The sequence below is a fragment of the Malaclemys terrapin genome, chromosome 14, assembly GCF_027887155.1.
Source record: "Malaclemys terrapin pileata isolate rMalTer1 chromosome 14, rMalTer1.hap1, whole genome shotgun sequence".
Lineage (NCBI taxonomy): Eukaryota > Metazoa > Chordata > Testudines > Emydidae > Malaclemys > Malaclemys terrapin.
Genome location: NC_071518.1, coordinates 25,669,132 through 25,688,674, shown reverse-complemented (window position 1 = coordinate 25,688,674; position 19,543 = coordinate 25,669,132). Strand labels below are relative to the sequence as shown.

The window sequence follows — 19,543 nt, the reverse complement described above, 5'->3', positions numbered from 1 at the left end:
GCACTGGAAGGCTTAGGTGAGCTTGGCACACAGATTCAGGAATATGACCTTGTATATCTGAAAGTTCTGCAGCCATTGCTCATTATCCCAAACTTGCATTATGATGCGATGCCCCCAGTCAGTATTGGTTTCTCAGACCCAGAACCAGAATTCCATCATCTGCAGCTGCTCCATGAACGCCACCAACAACTTGGAATTGTTTCTTGCTATGACCCATAGCAATCTGTTCTCCAAGGAATCATCATGTTCCCGTGTCTTTACTTGTGGCTCTTTAAATACTGCAGGATTGTGTGCCCTGTGCTTGCAATGCTCATGACAAGAGCGCAGAGCATTGCAGGCTCCATGCTTCTGTCAGAGATGGTGGACAGCGAGAAGGACCACATGAGTTTGTGAAATACAGATGACGTTATGGGATGGAAACAGTTGCAAACTAGGAAGTTGACCCCATACTCCCAGTCACTCCTGCACGACTCGTTTCAGTCGTGTCATGCATGGCCAAATTTCTCAAAAGACAGTGTGCTGGATGGTGGTTAGTTGCACAGTGGGATACCTACCCATGTTACACCGCACTCTGCATCAATACAAGTGCCCCTGGTGAGTACGCACATTGCCAACACAAGGAGCAAAGTATGCATGCACACAAGCAATATACTAACTGCGGCAGCTGTATGCCAACGTAACTTGAGTTAACATATATTTGTAGTGTAGACATGGCCTGACTCTGAAGGTCTCCTTTGGGAATTACATTCCTCTCCCCTCTCTAAACTGCTGGATTAATCCTGTGGAATTAAGATAAAGTGAGCTAAGGCCACTTGATTTCTGGATGAGAGCAACCACACAGGGATGTAATGCACTTTAATTTCATACCTTTAGTTAATTTGTCTTAACTTTCCAGCATCTCTAGTAAAAGAAGCAGTTAGAGGCAAAAAGCCATCCTTAAAAAGTGACAGTTAAATCCTATTGAGGAAAGTAGAAAGGAGCATAAACTCTGGCAAGTAAAGTGTAAAAATATAATTAGGAAGGCCAAAAAAGAATTTGAAGAACAGTTAGGCAAAGACTCAAAAAGTAACAGCAAAAAAATTTAAGTACATCAGAAGCAGGAAGCCTGCTAAACAACCAATGTGACCACTGGATGATTGAGATGCTAAAGAAACACTCAAGGAAGATAAGGTCTCAGCAGAGAAACTAAATAAATATTCTGCATCAATCTTCATGGCTTTTGTAAAGGGAAATCATGCATCATCAATCTAGTAGAATTCTTTGTGGGGGTCAACAAGCATGTGAACAAGGGTGATCCAGTGGATATAGTGTACTTAGATTTTCAGAAAGCCTTTGACAAGGTCCCTCACCAAAGGCTCTTAAGCAAACTAAGAGGGAAGATCCTTTCATGGACCAGTAACTGGTTAAAAGACAGGAAATAAAGGGTAGGAATAAATGGTCAGTTTTCAGAAATTAAGACAGGTAAATAGTGGTGTCCCTCAGGAGTCTGTACTGGGACCAGTACTGTTCCACATATTCATAAATCATCTGCAAAAAGGGATAAATAGTGAGATGGCAAAATTTGCAGATGATACAAAACTACTCAATATAGTTAAGTCCCAGGCAGACTGTGAAGCATTACAAAGGGAACTCATAAAACTGGGTGACTGGGCAACAAAATGGCAGATGAAATTCAATGTTGATAAATGCAAAAGTAATGCACATTGGAAAACATAACCCCAACAATACATATAAAATGATGAGGTCTAAATTAGCTGTTACCACTCAAGAAAGTGATTTTGGCATCATTGTGGATAGTTCTCTGAAAACATCCACTCAATGTGCAGCAGCAGTCAAAAAGGGTAACAGAATGTTGGGAATTATTAGGAAAGGGATAGATAATAAGACAGAAAATATCATATTGCCTTTATATAAATCCATGGTATGCCCACATCTTGAATACTGTGTGCAGATCTGGTTGCCCCCATTTCAAAAAAGATAATTGGAATTGGAAAAGGTACAGAAAGGGCATACAAATTATTAGCTTTCATATGAGAAGAGATTAATAAGACTGGGACTTTTCAGCTTGAAAAAAGACAAGAAAGGGGGGAATATGATAGAGGTCTATAAAATCATGACTGATGTGGAGAAAGTAAATAAGGAAGTGTTATTTACTCCTTCTTAGAACACAAGACTGAGGGGTCACCAAATGAAATTAATAGGCAGCAGATTTAAAACAAACAAAAGGAAATATTTCTTCACACAATGCACAGTCAACCTGTGGAACTCTTTGCCAGAGGATGTTGTGAAGGCCAAGACTATAACAGGGTTAAAAAAAGAACTAGGTAAGTTAATGGAGGATAGGTCCATCAATGGCTATTAGCCAGGAAGGGAAGGGATGCAAAACCATGCTCTGAAGCGTCCCTAGCCTCTGTTTGCCAGAAGCTGGGAATGGGCAATAGGGGATGGATCACTTGATGATTATCTGTTCTGTTAATTCCCTCTGAAGCACCTGGCATTGGCCACTGTTTGGAAGACAGGATACTGGGCTAAGTAGACCATTGGTCTGACCCAATGTAGCCATTCTTATGTTCTCTGCTTATCCAGGATATCAGCTAAGAGGCCTCCTTCCTAAGTTCAGGCTGAGTACTGATACCTAGGCCCTTAAACATATACTCAACCATACGGATGTGAGCTTTAATCACCGCTTTAATCAGCTGATGATCTGGCCCACAGAGAATGCCTAAAGGAAGGTGAGGTAGGATGTGGTAGAAAGCATTTATTGTCATGAATTTGGAACAACCTCATTATGCATAAGTGATGAAGCCATGTAAAGTTATGCTAGATGACTGATCACATGGGATGTACTGTCTACTCTCTATGTAAAGGAACAAAACTGAATAGTCTGATCATCAGATTATTTGTCTCAATATAGAGAGACTTCACCTTTTCCAAATGTGGCAAAAGTTTCACATATTTCTCAGCATCGTGACATATATCATCAAGGCCCCACAAATCAAAAGAATATCATCAAACAGGAGATTTGAATGTCAAGTTATTCAATGCATGCATCATAAATTTTATAATTCAGTGCAGTTATTTTATCTGTCTGTATGTCTCTCACACTAGACGGTTGCACTGGAAATGTAAAAAGCTATTTTTCACATGTAGTCTCTGTATTAAATACCCGCAATCATTCCTCTGTCCTCAAAGGATCTCTGGGTTTTTTTCTATATCCAGTTTGACTGAAATACTGCCAGTTGGTTGTGTAAGCTCAGTACGTGGAACACATGCCAAGAATTGCTGGCAGTCCATTCCTGACAAAAAGAATGAGTTTAAGACCTTACAGAGATTTTCAGTTGTGCGTGTGGGATTCTTTCACAGTAATTGCATTGTGCAATATTCTAGGAATATTTGCTAGTGAATCTCAGATTTCAATCTCTCCATTCAAATATGAAAGAGGGGCCATGTTGAAAAGGGGAGAGTAAGAATTGGCAGCCCAACAAGAGAAAGTTCAGTCTGACCAGACATAAAACTAGGGCCCATGGGAATGCACAAGGGGCGGGGGGACAAGCAGGGGCACAAGCAGGGGCACAGACACTTCCAATAATTGGAGGGGGGACAGAGCTCCTCCGGCCCTGGGGCATGCATAGAACATGCCCCTCCAAAAGCCATCACATTTTTATTCCTGTGCACGCCCCATCTGAGCCCTGGAAGTGGATGGAGGAAGAAGTTCAGAACTAGCAGCCCAAGAGGAGGAACATCAAGGGTGCATTGCCCACCCAATCTTGAATTTGATTTTTATGTGAAAATTTTAACGCTAGAAATACATCACAAAAATCTGATGCAAACTAACTTCTTTGGAGGACACAGGTAATTCCCATGGAAAAATCAGCATAGCTCCATTCTTTAATACCCAACTGAGGACCTGGCCCTAAAAGTTGCTGTTCTGCATCCTACCAGATCAGCTTTTGTTTAGGGAACTGCTAATGGGAGGTAAGTGTTTCTTAAACATAGTTTGCCTGAATGAAAAAGTTGTGGTAAAGGAAAAGGCTTCAGGCTCACTTAACTTTGCTGTGTTTTTGTAATGTTTGTTTTCTTTTCTTCTCCATTTTAGAAAAGAAAGAGTTGTGGTATTAACAGAAAATGCCAAGTAAGAAGAGTAAATGCTTTTCTGGCCCCAAAAATAATTCAACCAAAGAGAAGAATGTAGAAAGTAATGGAGTTACTGGCCTCACTTATGTAAGTAACAATTTACTGTATTAAACTACATTACAGCCATGTATAGTGGCCCAAATTCTATTCACTCACCCAGGCTGAAGGCACTACAAAAGGAACTTTAAGTGCCACTTTACACTGGCAGGAGCATTTCTCTTTTACATAGATCATATGAAGATTTTCTTATCTGCAAAGTAAAAATGGTATATTAATGGTCTAAAATACTTCCAGTTTATGATTTTTAAGAAAGGTCACAGTTGTGGGAGGAAGACAATCTTAGGGCCTAATCTTGCATCCCACACTCAGGCAAAGCTCCCATTGTCTTGATAAGGAATACAGGATGGGCCCATTTAAAAAGTGCTTAATATTGTACCATGAAACAGCATTTGCACAGCTGATCCTACAGTTTACAACTAAAGACTGCTTCTTTTCTTTATGACTGGCTACTAAAAGATACCAAAGGGGCAGGATGTGTTCCTTGCCCCCACCCAGACAAGGACTGAATCCCCATGCTGTCAAAACTCACAGGGGTTAAAAAATAAATATCTTTCTGCTTTTTCTGTGTGTTGGCTCTGAAAGAGGATTCAATATAGGTGTGGCTAGCTCCAGCACTACGTTCCCCAAGAGGATCCTGCACGGAAGGGGAGCCTTGTTGCTGAGCTACAAAGAGGGTCTGTAGTGGAGTTAATTTGCTCTTTATGCGTAAAAAGGTTAAGCATTCTCGATGGACGCCTTCTAGCTTTTGCTTCAGGCAGAATGTTTGGGGTGATGTTTCCTTAACAGAATGGGGGAAGGAATGTTGGTGCCAGAAGGTTCCCTGCAGGTTGCAAGCGACAGTTGGACTGAGCAGTTGGAGAGCGAGAGGTCTGTGTAATTAGTAATGATAGGCAGGACTTCCCTCAATGTGGAGAGAAACAGATGATGATGAAAATGAGTTGAAGAAGAAATAGAGTACCAGAGAAAATATAAAGAAGAGATTCAAGACACAAAATTAGAAGGGAAGGAACAAGAAAAAGGCCAAGGAAACAGATAAGTGCCTTGTGTTGCACCTGCTAGAGATGTCTAACTTGGCCCTAATTTTCTGAGCACTTACATTTCCCACTGACATCAGCTGGAGTTGTGGGTGCTCAGCGCTTGAGGACTCTGGTGACTAAAGGGAACAAGAACTCATCAATAACTGTAGTGTTAGCCTGTAAAGAAAAGTGTTGCAAGGCTAGGGGGTAGCTAGCTGGAGAGAATGGGGAGCTTGTCACATAGGACCTACGCATCTTTTGTTAGTTTTACTTTAAAATATTTGCATTTAACAACTCCCATTTAAAAAATGTTTTCCCTTACAGAGGAGGCTTCTGCTCTTGCTAGTTTACATGTCTCCTGAGAGCAGGCTAGGAAAAAGACTGGGGCTACAGAATAAAGAGGTAATAAAAAGAAGCCACTAGTGTTTCACCTACTCTGATTCATAGATTCCAACAGTAAAGAGCCTAAAGTCAAGGCAGGAAGCGGAGCCTGGCTAGGGATGAGTAGTCTTGACACCAGATTCCCAAAGGACATCCTTTGTGCCCCTAGTATAAGGCTCCCTGTAAAAGATATTATGAAATAGGAGGTAGAGCAAAGAGGAGACAACCTGTGTAACAGTAATAATCATCATCATAATTTTATTATACTCCATTAAATTATCATGATTGCTTATGACCCCAAGGGACTATTCCAACAGCCAGGAATTGCTGTGGTCATGCACCTTTTCTCCTGGTTACACCTCTCCTCTGGCCACAGGGAGGTGGGAGCTACTACAATGACTAAGTGACACCCTAGGATACCCCCTATGCAGGAGGAGTCCTCCAGTAGTTGGCTCAGGGCAGTGTCACATCAGTGGCACAGCATACAGTAACGTCAGTGTAGGGTTGGATCTGGCTTTATATATTCCCTTAGTGAATCCTCATTTAACTAATGCTTTTTAACCCATACCTAACCATGTTTTCAAAATCCTTCAGTATAGTTGTTGCTTTTCTTTGGATACTCTCCATTTTATTAATATCCTTGTGGTAATTCAGATGCAGCTTCATTAGTGTTGTATCTGCCTTGTCTCATATGAAATACCTCCTCTGATACAGCCTGTGCTTTCTCTGCAACTGTATTTCACTGTAGAGTAACATTCAATTAACTGGCTATTATTTTGCCCAAATCTGTGTCTGAAGTATTGCTGTCTAACATTCTTCCATATTAATGCACAGGAATTTTATTCTTAGGTATAAAAAAAAAGTGGCCAAATCCCAAGAGGTTTTGCTCCCTTGCTAAACACCTGCAATTCCCACTGTGATCCACAGTACTTGCAGATAATTAGCATGTGCTCAGCACTTATCAGGATTTTCACCTTAGCATTTGTCTTTACTGAACCAAATCTATTAAAGTTACTGAAGTAGACAAAGTTTTAGCTCAAGTTATATATTTGCTTTGCCTTACATTGTTTGCCTCTCCTCCTCATGTGGTTTTTTTTAAATGGAGATATCTCATCTCCTAGAACTGGAAAGGACCTTGAAAAGTCATCAAGTCCAGCCCCCTGCCTTCACTAGCAGGACCAAGTACTGATTTTGCCCCAGATCCCTAAGTGGCCCCCTCAAGGATTGAACTCATAACCCTGGGTTTAGCAGGCCAATGCTCAAACCACTGAGCTATCCCTCCCCCCCATGTTGTAGCATCCTATGATTAGGGGTTTGGAATGAGTCCCATATGAGGAGAGATTAAAGAGGCTAGGACTTTTCAGCTTGGAAAAGAGGAGACTAAGGGGGGATATGATAGAGGTATATAAAATCATGAGTGGTGTGGAGAAAATAATAAGGAAAAGTTATTTATTTGTTCCCATAATATAAGAACTAGGGGCCACCAAATGAAATTAATGGGCAGCAGGTTTAAAACAAATAAAAGGAAGTTCTTCACACAGCACACAGTCAACCTGTGGAACTCCTTGCCTGAGAAGGTTGTGAAGGCTAGGACTATAACAGGGTTTAAAAGAGAACTAGATAAATTCATGGAGGTTAAGTCCAGTAACGGCTATTAGCCAAGAAGAGTAAGGAATGGTGTCCCTAGTCTCTGTTTGTCAGAGGGTGGAGATGGATGGCGGGAGAGAGATCACTTGATCATTACCTGTTAGGTTCATTCCCTCTGGGGCACCTGGCATTGGCCACTGTCGGTAGACAGTATACTGGGTTGGATGGACCTTTTGTCTGACCCAGTATGGCCATTCTTATGTTCATAGGAATTCTGTTAGAATATTGAAGTATTGTACATAAAAAAACAATGGCAGATATAGACACTTATTTTTGCACATTGCATCTCTGTTAAAAAAACTCTGCAGCTGCTGTCTTTTTATTAACAGGTCAAATTGCCTTGTGATGGGCTGTGTACTTCTGAATGCAGACATAGTTCTTCAGTATCTTATGCAAAAGTTTCTTATGGCTGTTTAGAAAAGTTCCTAGGAGCGTTATTTAAAAATGGCAATTAATCAGACTTAACAAAAACAAAAAGCCCCAAAGACCACCTGGTATATCAGATATTATTAAATGTGCAGTACATACCTGGGAAATTTGTTGTAATTTACATATAACTGACCCAATTATGTACATTACAATGCATGAATTCTCAACTCAGAATGTGCTGTACAGGTTGAAATTCATGGTTGTGATGTCATAGTTTAAGGCCAGAAGGGACCACCAGATAATTGAGGATGACCTCCTATATATCACAGAGAAGGGAAGGGGCACCAAAATTGGAGATCTGAATGAAATAACTTGTGTTAAACTAGTTTCTCCTCAAATGACATCCAATACGGCAAGTTATTTCATTAATATATACAGGGTAACCACATATTTCAGGCCTCGTGCAGGAAGACAAATGGAGAATATCATGTGCAAGCAGTACTGAAGTGAACTATAAAATAATGACAGGAAAGGCAGATTTAACTTGCTATATGCTTTAGCCCAGAACTAGAAGTTTTAGCCCACCCCCTGCCCTATTCAAACAACCTTTTAATCCCAGCCCCACAGCTGCCAGAGATTGAAGACTGTTTATTTGCCCTATAATTAGAAATGTAGGGCCAACTATGCTTTCAATTACACTGGTGCATGCCCATAAATTTCGGTGGGGTTGCACTAATGTAACAGAGCAGAATTTGACCCTTATTCCATTTAATTAAATCCAGGATTCATTAAATTGTTATGGCACATCTTTTGGGACAGTCTATGTTTCATTCATCACTATTAATTAAAGGTGATCTTAAAAACAAAATAAAATTTGGTTTTACCATATACACCTTTTTATTAGGCTCTGATTTAGTAAAGCGCTTAACATTCACTCACTCTATCCCTGTTCTGGACAGCACTTAAGCTTGTGTTTAAATCTCACTGAAGTCAAAGTTAAGCATGTATTAAGGGTTGTCCTGAATAAGGATAGCTTCCAGAATTGAAGTTTATATACACAGATGGCCTTTCAAACTTTCAAAAGTTTTGCTTTGGTTATATGTGAGAAATTTCAGTGATAACAAAAGAAATGTCAGGAATATCATAGACTCTAAGAAGCAGTACCTCTGTTCCTAAAATTGACAGAAGGGAGAGGTGCCGTTTACCTTACAACCTTATGTGATGCCCAAATAAATTTGTTAGTCTCCTCGTTGTTTTTGCTGATACAGACTAACATGGCTACCACTCTGAAATCAATATTAAGGTCTTCCAAAAATGGCAAGATTCTCCAGCAAAGAGAGAGGAGGCTGTACCTGCTACTTCTAACATTAAAAACAAGAATTCCCCTGTCCCCATATCATCAGTCCTGGGATGAATATTTACACTATGCATATATGTGTGACTTATACAAATATTCATTGTATATGTATTTATATAAACACACACAAAATAACTTTTCCCGGAATCATTTTCCGATGGCTAATGAAGATTAAAATTTATTTTTCAGTAGGCCTTGGCTACCTCCACCTTCCCAAATAATAATCTAGCATTTACTTCACATGTATTTGAGTAGAGATTAGTTTTTCTGCTGCTGCAAAAGGATAGCTTCCCCTCCCCCCCCCAATTTATCACAAATATAATGTTATAAAATTAACATTTCCTATTTTAATGGCAACATGTGCACTATATTAGTGAAAACTCATATTTTACATAATCAAGTATAATACAATTTCACTGTCGGACTAAACTCTCCAACATCATTATGAGCAAATATTTGTTTATCACATGACTATATTATGATCTATATTGCTGATAGAGTCCTGTAGTTGTCCATTAGCAGTTTATATTACAACTGTTCTTCAAAAATATATCTTTACATCTTTTTAGAAGACTCACCATATATTGTACTTTTTATATCTACATAAAAGAAAAAATAGGGAAAGAACTTGTAAAATGAAACCTTTAGAGATTTGACCAAAGGAAATTGACATGAGACATGATTTTTGCAGTTGAATTGTAAAGAGCACCATTTTAAAAATTCATGCAAAGTATGGCAACTTGATTTCTCAGCAGACTCAATTTTATTGTTAAATCAGTTGAGTATTTTAAATCAGCATAGTGTATTGGGCAGATTATCTTCAGTTGACATGATTGCAGTAAGTTTATTTTAAAAATTGCAAATAATGGGAATTATTTTGCCCAGTATCCCTCTGAGCATTTACGGGAGCAAAAATGTAACAAGAAATGAAAGGTTATATGGGACTTGAATCTCTGAACAGTGATACAGACGGTAATCAGTCTTTTTCATTTTTTCACAAAGATATGCCTTTTTCAGCATTTTAGAAGAAGGTTGCTAGAAAATGTCCTATTTGCAAATCTCAGTCCTCATTCAGCAAAGAGTTCATTTTTCTTGGTTGTGTGTTCAGTGCTCAGCATATTGTGTCAAACACTTTGTTCATATATTCCTACAAGGTCTAATCTGCTTTCTGGGAAATATAATGGTTATGGGGTTTCAGATGCACTTTATTGCCATAAACTAGAAAGAAAAGGGAGACAGGAAGCGTTTACAAAAGAGATTCTGTCTATAATGGCCAGAAAAACTGTGCTAGCACTTACCATCTTTCTAGTGAACTGTGCTTAAACATTTTTTTTTTGCGTGGAAATACTCTAATCAAAGTGTCCGTGCCCGTTGTATGCAGGACCATAGGGACCATACAAACAAATTAAATGGCACAAACAGATTAAAAAAAAATAATGGAAGAAACAATGGAAATGAGCAAGATGCCTGTTTCCATCTCCCAGCATTTATACATGAGAGATGGCTGATTTCAGTGTCACAGATATAAATCAAGACCAACTCCAGTGAAGACAAAGCAGTAAGACTGGGGTAAAAATGGAGTGAAGGAAATCAGAATCTGGCTCCTGTTAGGATAAATCTCTCTGCTCAGGGTATTTATAGTCTCTATCAATGTACTATCAAATGGTTTATTTTCATTACATGGAGGCAAGATATCAAATGGGTGTATGGTCCCAATAGCATCAATATTGGGTCTATGTTTGTCTAATATTTTATAAACAATTTGGAATAAATGAATTGTAAATGGATCAAATATGCAGATATCACAAAATTTCTGGAGGAGGATCTGCAAACATGCCCTTAAAAAGAATTACAGAATGATCCAGAGAGAACTAGAGAACTGGACAGAAGTAAGTGGGAATGAGTTTACTTTGAAAAATGCATTATGTGAGCATGCGGTGGAGGAAAGAAAATAATGGCATTCAGAAGTACAAAATGGAGATTGATGGTTAAGACATCTTAAATACAGAGACGGGTATAGGCACAAAAATCCAACATGAATTTACATTGAGGAGAAAAAAGCAAAGCTATTCTGGAGTATATACACACTTCATCTCTTAATATAGCTTTAGTACATTCAGACTCAGACTGTATACAGTTTGAAACTCTTCACTAGAAAAAGACTGAAGAGAAACTCCATAGAAAGGCTACAAATATGATAAAAGGATTAGGCATTATAACATACAAAGACAGACTAAGGGCTCAATCCTAGCATCCCCAATGTAGAAAAAAAACTCCTTTTGACTTCAGTGGGGTTTGGATAAGACCCTAAATTGCCAAGGGAGGTCACTGAGGGAACAGTGTTAGAGATGTTAACCATAAACTTGATTAAACTTGTACGCCAACATTTTCAAGTATAGGTACCTACAATTGAGGACTTACTGGTATATCCATATTAGGTACGAAAAATAAATGACCTGATTTTGAGAGATGCTGAGTTGCACGTGTTCAGTGTATTGTGATTTAATGGGGTTTCTCTGTACGTCAGAAGGCAAAGGCAAAAGGCTTTGGACAGCTTGTAGGTTTTTATAGTTTTGGTTACTGAGGCCTGGTCTACACTACGACTTTAATTCGGATTTATCAGCTTTAATTCGAATTAACCCTGTAACCGTCCACACAACGACGCCATTTAATTCGATGTAAAGGGCCCTGTAGCGGGGCGGCCTGGCTTCCAGGCGCCCCAGGAAGGGATGAGCCAGAAAAGCCGCCAGAGTGGGCGGAGCCACCGCGGCCTGTCCCCGCCCCCCGGAAGTCAAGGGGCGGGACAGGAAGTATAAAGGCCAGGCCCCAGCGCTCAGTAGCTGGCCAGCAGCGGGAGAGGACAGACGCTGGTGCCCGAGCTCCCGCGGACCTGAGCCTGCCGAGAGCCCGGTATCCTGAGGAGGACTGGCCGAGCCGGCCGAGAGCCCGGTATCCTGAGGAGGACTGGCCGAGCCTGCCGAGAGCCCGGTACCCTGAGGAGGACTGGCCGAGCCTGCCGAGAGCCCGGTACCCTGAGGAGGACTGGCCGAGCCTGCCGAGAGCCCGGTATCCTGAGGAGCAGTCTGAGCTTCCCCCCGCCGAGGGCCCAGAGGGAGTGACAGACCTACCTGGTGCTCGGGGCCCGGAGGAGCCCATGATCTGTGACCCAGCAGACGGAACTCAGGAGGAGCAGGTACCCATGGAGGAGGAGATGGGAAGTGGCCCGGGGATAGCAGACCCCGAACCCATGTCAGTGTGTTGCGGTCAGGATCCCCACTGACTGCGCGGCAGACGGACTGCTGCGGATAGGGCCCCGGGCTGGAACACAGTGGAGTGGGCGGGCCTGTGTTCCCCCCTGCCACCCCGCGCCGGGTGGCAGTCTCTCCTCCTCCTTGTCCAAGGGGCCTGGGCCCCTGACAGACTATCCGTTGGCTGCCCTGCCCTGACCTAGGGCCTGGGCTAACCCAAACTGACCCAGCCCCTGCTACGAGGCCTGGGCCTCTGACTGACTATTGGTTTGCTGCCCCGCCCTGACCCAGGGCCGGAGCTGTTAATTGTGTGCTCAGCCCCTGCATAAGGGCCTGAGCTCTAAACTGTTCATTGTCTGCTCAGCCCCTGCACAAGGGCCTGAGCTCAGAACTGTTAATTGTCTGCTCAGCCCCTGCATAAGGGCCTGAGCTCTAAACTGTTCATTGTCTGCTCAGCCCCTACATAAGGGCCTGAGCTCAGAACTGTTAATTGTGTGCTCAGCCCCTGCATAAGGGCCTGAGCTCTAAACTGTTCATTGTCTGCTCAGCCCCTGCACAAGGGCCTGAGCTCAGAACTGTTAATTGTGTGCTCAGCCCCTGCATAAGGGCCTGAGCTCTAAACTGTTCATTGTCTGCTCAGCCCCTGCACAAGGGCCTGAGCTCAGAACTGTTAATTGTCTGCTCAGCCCCTGCACAAAGGGCCTGAGCTCAGGACTGTAATTGTGTGCTCAGCCCCTGCATAAGGGCCTGAGCTCAGGACTGTTAATTGTGTGCTCAGCCCCTGCACAAAGGCCCTGAGCTCAGAACTGTTAATTGTGTGCTCAGCCCCTGCCCAAAGGGCCTGAGCTCAGAACTGTTATTCGCTTTGTAGCGGGGCGGCCTGGCTTCCAGGCGCCCCAGGAAGGGACGAGCCCCACCCCGGAACTACTACAGGCCCTTTAAATCGATTTCTGTACTCCACCCCAACGAGCGGAGTAGCGCCAAAATCGATTTTAGCAATTCGAATTAGGGTTAGTGTGGCCGCAATTCGATGGTATTGGCCTCCGGGAGCTATCCCACAGTGCATCATTGTGACCGCTCTGGACAGCAATCCGAACTCGGATGCACTGGCCAGGTAGACAGGAAAAGCCCCGCGAACATTTGAACTTCATTTCCTGTTTGCCCAGCGTGGAGAGCACAGGTGACCACAGATACCTCATCAGCACAGGTAACCATGCAGGCTGATAATCGAAAAAGAGCACCAGCATGGACCGTGAGGGAGGTACTGGATCTGATCGCTGTATGGGGAGAGGATTCAGTGCTTGCAGAACTTCGTTCTAAAAGACGAAATGCAAAAACTTTTGAAAAAATTTCCAAGGGCATGATGGAGAGAGGCCACAATAGGGACTCTGAGCAGTGCCGCGTGAAGGTCAAGGAGCTCAGACAAGCCTATCAAAAAACAAAGGAGGCAAACGGTCGCTCCGGGTCAGAGCCGCGGACATGCCGCTACTACGCCGAGCTGCATGCAATTCTAGGGGGGGCTGCCACCACTACCCCACCTTTGTTCGTGGATTCTGGGTCGGGGATAGTCTCGACGCCTGAGGATTCTGCCGATGGGGTAGAGGAGGAGGAGGAGGAGGAGGATGAGCTTGCAGAGAGCACACAGCACTCCATTCTCCCCAACAGCCAGGATCTTTTTATCACCCTGACTGAAGTACCCTCCCAAGCCTCCCAAGCCAGTACCCAAGACTCTGACCCCATGGAAGGGACCTCAGGTGAGTTTACCTTTTAAAATATAAAACTTGTTTTAAAAGCAAACAGTTTTTAATGATTACTTTGCCTGACTTTGCATTCGCGGTCAGTTCAGCTACTGGAAAAGTCTGTAGCTACTGGAAAAGTCTGTTAACGTGTATGGGGATGGAGCGGAAATCCTCCAGGGACATCTCCATGAAGCTCTCCTGGAGGTACTCCGAAAGCCTTGCCAGAAGGTTTCTGGGCAGTGCATCCTTATTCCCTCCTCCATGGTAGGACACTTGACCACGCCATGCTTGCAGCAAGTAATCTGGTATCATTGCCTGACAAAGCCTGGCAGCGTATGGTCCCGGTGTTTGCTGGCATTCAAGCAACATCCGTTCTTTATCTTGTTGTGTAATCCTCAGGAGAGTGATATCACTCCTGGTAACCTGGTTGAAATACGGGAACTTAATTAAGGGGACAGAGGTGGCCGTTCCTACTGGGCTGTTTGCCTGTGGCGGAAAATAAATCCTTCCCTGCAGTTAGCCAAGCGCAGATGGGAAATTGGCCCTGAAGTTTTCCGTGTTTGGCTAGCAGGGATCTTCCCTGTTACCAGCCACGCGGTGGGGGGAGGGTACCGTGATCATCCCAGAGAATTCATGGCGAGGGGGGGGGGGGTCGTCGGCGGGGGGGGGGGTAGTTTGGTGCCTGCAGGGATCTTCCCTGATACCAGCCACGCGGTGGGGGGAAGGGTACCGTGATCATCCCAGAGAATTCATGGCGGGGGGGGGGGAGTTAGTTTGTTTTCTGGTGCTGCTGAATGTTAACAGAAAAACCGCAGCACTCTACTTGCCTGAAGGGGCCCAGACAAGCCCCCCCACACTGCCCCCCCCCCCAACTGGCTGAGATTGGCCAGGCTTCTGCAGCACTCTACAGGCTATGCTTGGTATGTGGGAAAGGAGGGTGCAGAAGCTGTAAAACAATGGCTTACCATGGCCGCATGCAAGCCGAATTCTGTTGCCCAGACCTGTGATCTCTAGCAGCAAAGCCACAAGCACTCAGCATTAAGAGGCAAAATGCGACCTTGCACAGAAATCACATGTGCTATGTAATGTGAACAGTGTTGGTCACCGTGAAAGAGTATAAGCATTGTTCTGCAAAATGTAGCTTTTAAAACAATTCTCTCTTTTTCCCCCTCCCTACAGCAGCTGCAAATTCCTCAAGCCTCCCTCCTCCATCCCGAAGGTTATCACAGATAAGGCGTCGTAAGAAGAAGACGCGGGAGGACATGTTTTCTGAAATTATGCAATCCAGCAGGAGTGACAGAGCTCATCTGAATGAGTGGAAGGAAACAGTTTCAAAGTATAGGAAAGAAGTCAGTGAACGTGAGGAGAGGAGGGACCAACGTGAGGAGAGGAGGGACCAACGTGAGGAGAGGAGAGATGATCGAGATGAGAGATGGCGGCAGGAAGACCAGAGGATGAAGGATGCAACGCTGGGGCTGCTCCGGCGTCTGGTGGAGGTTCAGGAACGGCTGCTGGAAAACAGACTGCCGCTTCAGCCCCTGTTCCACCCTCCCCCCTCCCCATGTTCCGTATCCTCCTCACCCAGACGTGTAAGAACGCGGGGGGGGAGGCTCCGTACACCTTCCCATTCCACCCCAGTAGACAGCCCAAGCAAAAGGCTGTCATTTTTTTAACCTTTTCTTTGTGGCTTTTTCCTTCCCAGCAATCCTCCTCCCAAATACCACCCGGGTTCCCTCCCTCTTTTTCTAATCTATTAATAAAGAATAAATGATTTTTAAATGATAGTGACTTTATTTGGTTTGAAAGAAAGATGGGGGAAGGGGCAGGGTGGGTTCCTTACAGAAAATCAGTCAGTAAAGGGGGAGGGTTTTCATGAAGGAGAAACAAACAGATATTTCACACGGTAGCCTGGCCAGCCATGAAACTAGTTTTCAAAGCTTCTCTGATGCACAGCGCTTCATGGTGTGATCTTCTAATCGCCCTGGTGTCTGGCTGCGCGTAATCAGCAGCCAGGCGATTTGCCTCAGCCTCCCACCCCGCCATAAAGGTCTCCCCCTTACTTTCACAGAGATTGTGGAGCACACAGCAAGCAGAAATAACAATGGGGAGATTTCTTTGGCTGAGGTCAGAGCGAGTCAATAATGAACGCCAGCGACCTTTTAAACGGCCAAATGCACATTCTACCACCATTCTGCACTTGCTTAGCCTGTAGTTAAACAGCTCCTGACTCCTGTCCAGGCTGCCTGTGTATGGCTTCATAAGCCATGGCATTAAGGGGTAGGCTGGGTCCCCAAGAATAACTATGGGCATTTCAACATCCCCAACGGTTATTTTCTGGTCCGGAAAGTAAGTCCCTTGCTGCAGCCCTTTAAACAGAGTAGTGTTCCTGAAGACGCGAGCGTCATGAACCCTTCCCGCCCAGCCCGCGTTGATGTTGGTGAAACGTCCCTTGTGATCCACAAGTGCTTGCAGCACCATTGAAAAGTACCCCTTGCGGTTTATGTACTCGGTGGCTTGGTGCTCCGGTGCCAAGATAGGGATATGGGTTCCGTCTATTGCCCCACCACAGTTAGGGAATCCCATTGCAGCAAAACCATCCACTATAGCCTGCACATTTCCCAGAGTCACTAACTTTCGTAGCAGCACCTGAGTGATTGCTTTGGCTACTTGCATCACAGCAGCCCCCACAGTAGATTTGCCCACTCCAAATTGATTCCCGACTGACCGGTAGCTGTCTGGCGTTGCAAGCTTCCACAGGGCTATCGCCACGCGCTTCTCAACTGTGAGGGCTGCTCTCATCTTGGTATTCTGGCGTTTCAGGGCAGGAGACAGCAAGTCACAAAGTTCCATGAAAGTGCCCTTACGCATGCGAAAGTTCCGCAGCCACTGGGAATCGTCCCAGACCTGCAACACTATGCGGTCCCACCAGTCTGTGCTTGTTTCCCTTGCCCAGAATCGGCGTTCCATGGATAGAATCTGCCCCATTAACAACATGATCTCCAAAGCACCGGGGCCTGTGGTTTCACTGAATTCTGTGTCCGTGTCCGTGTCCATGTCCTCATCATGCTTGTCGCTGCGCTGCCGCCGCCGCTGCCTCCTCGCCTCGTTTTTCTGGTCCTGGCTGAGCATAAACTCCACGAGAACGCGTGAGGTGTTTGCAATATTCATGAGTGCTGTCTTGACCTCAGCGGGCTCCATGCTTGCCGTGGTATGGAGTCTGCAGTGTTCACCCACCCAGGAAAAAAGGCGCGAAAATGGTTGTCTGCCGTCCGTTGCTTTCATGCAGGAAGGGAGGGAGGGAGGAAGTGAGGCTGTACCCAGAACCACCTGCGACGATGTTTTTTGTCCCATCAGGCACTGGGATCTTAACCCACAATCCCAATGGGCGCGGGAGACTGCGGGAACTATGGGATAGCTATGGAATTGCTACCCACAGTGCAACGGTGCAGAAATCGACGCTAGCCCCGGTACTTGGACGCACACCACCGAATTACTGTGCTAGTGTGGCCGCACTCATTTCGACTTTATACAACCTGTTTCTCAAATCCGAATTATCTAAATTCGGATTAATCCCGTAGTGTAGACATACCCTGAGTTACTGTGGTGATGGGAGCATTATAAATGGGGAGAAAGTTTATGTGTACTGTATTTCTACATTGTGCAGGGGAATGAAATAGATAACTATGGAGATCCTTTCCAGCCTTTCGCCAATGATAAGATATTGTTGTGGTTTGAAAATGGTTATGGGCTTTACCACATATTTTAAAATGTTACTTAAATAAAAGTAATTAATGTTAATATTCTCTATTTTTTAAATTTTACTTCAAAGAGAAATCTGACTGAGCACAAGGAACCTTGGTACCTGCAAACCAGCGCAATGGTTACTTCAGCACCGTATCTGCTACCTCATCTAGATATACGAGATGATGAAATGACCTTTCACCATAAATATGAACCTAGTTTAAAAACAATGATTCCTGTCCGCCTCAAAGCAAAGCAAGTCACATTTATTTATAATTGAAATATAATATATAGAAAGAAAATCATTTTTTGATGGCTAATGAAGATTAAAATTTATTTTTCAGGAAGTCTTGTTTACCCCCGCCTCGCCAACTATTAAATTAGCATTTACTTCAAATGTATTTTAGTGGCTAAAATTGCATTATCTGTTTTAATGAACCTACTAACGGTGTCTCACTTATAATTAATTGGTTAATTGAGTTAATACAATGACAAGAAAATTTTTAGGCATAATCTGAGCTGAGCTAAACTGACAGAATCTGACATTTCAGCATTGTTGAAAGCTAGCATGAGTGACTAGTATGATGCTCTGTGTATGTCCTGTAGCATTATCTGAGGAGGATACTGATTAAATGCAGCAAATGCCAGTTGATTTCAAGTAATGAAGCTGGTTTTTAGCTCAGAAGCTGAGCACACAGCGTGCTTTGGAAGCTACAGACTAGATTCTCACCCCATCAGTGTGACCTTACCTTATCATTAATTAATAAGTGGTGTATTCATATTATCTATCACTCCACTAAGGGATGCATGATGGTCTCTGCCTAACAGTATCGAAAGGTCTTTATATGGCTCAGAAAACACAATTTTCTACAGTTAACATTTGTAAGGTCAGTGAGACAACCGTAAAATTAACTTGAATACTGTATTAGTAGCTTCTATTTTCCCCCTAGATCTGCTGTTAACCCAATGGATAATGCAGGACTGTTCTCATTTGCTACATATTCTTGGCTTTCATCTTTAATGATCAAAGGATACAGACACAATATTAACGCGGATACCTTACCTCCATTATCATATCATGATAGTTCAGAGCCAAATGCAAAAAGGTAGAACTATTTCAATTTTTCAATATAATTATTGTAAGATTCCTCCTTATGTGGTTTTCTTTATTGAGAGCTATGATTTGAGACTTCTGGGGGGCACTAGATATAACATATAATAGCAGTTTTTAGCTGCAAAATGTTTTGCATGTTTCCTACTGTTTGACTCAGTACAGGACCCTTAAGAAAAAAAACAATAAAACAATAAAAAAGAGAAGGAAAAGAAGAAAACAAGTTGTTGGAATTGTTTTTTGAAAAAAGATACAAAAGAAGGGAGAAAGAAACAAAACTTCTTGAGTCTTCTCTTTCCTTTATTGCTTTTCCATTTATTCTTTCTTCCCATATCTTATACAAGGATTCCACATTGCAAGAAGCTGAGGTAGGGGGCAACTCCTCACAAGGAAGACCCAGTTGTGTTGAAATCAAGAACTCCCTCCAAAATTTTAGCCTTCTGTATGGCAGACAAGGCTTCTTCAGCTATGGCACTACAGGTCCTTGTCCAAAGCCCACTGAAGTCCATGGGAGTCTTTCCATTAACGGGATTTGAAACAGACCTGAAGGGCTCAATCCTGACAGGTACTGAACATTCTGGCCCAAATCTAGCAATGCACATAAGTACATTATCTTCAAACACATGTTTAAGTGTGTTGCTGGATCAAGACCAGAATGTCAGCATCATACAGTATTGAGCCTAAATGTACTGCAAAGCTCTTTGAAAGGACTAGTACATTTTGCACATAATGGATTGGGA

At 43.4% G+C, this 19,543-nt stretch overlaps 1 protein-coding gene across 8 annotated transcripts in view; it reads left to right on the top strand.

Annotated features, from left to right (window-relative positions):
- The window catches only part of LOC128848991 (ATP-binding cassette sub-family C member 12-like), a 108,500-nt gene that overhangs the window by 4,098 nt on the left and 84,859 nt on the right, over positions 1 to 19,543 (top strand). For 7 of the 8 annotated variants that reach the window (XR_008447141.1, XR_008447142.1, XM_054049307.1 and 4 more), the window contains exons 2-4: positions 4,097 to 4,221; positions 17,781 to 17,947; positions 18,643 to 18,798. Coding sequence is in view for 6 of the 8 variants with exons in the window: in XM_054049307.1 (XP_053905282.1) it covers positions 4,126 to 4,221; positions 17,781 to 17,947; positions 18,643 to 18,798 (419 nt within the window). In the remaining 2 variants the exon portion in view is untranslated. Of the gene's footprint in view, positions 1 to 4,096; positions 4,222 to 17,780; positions 17,948 to 18,642; positions 18,799 to 19,543 lie in introns of those variants that run through there. The other variant, XM_054049304.1, reaches the window with a different exon arrangement.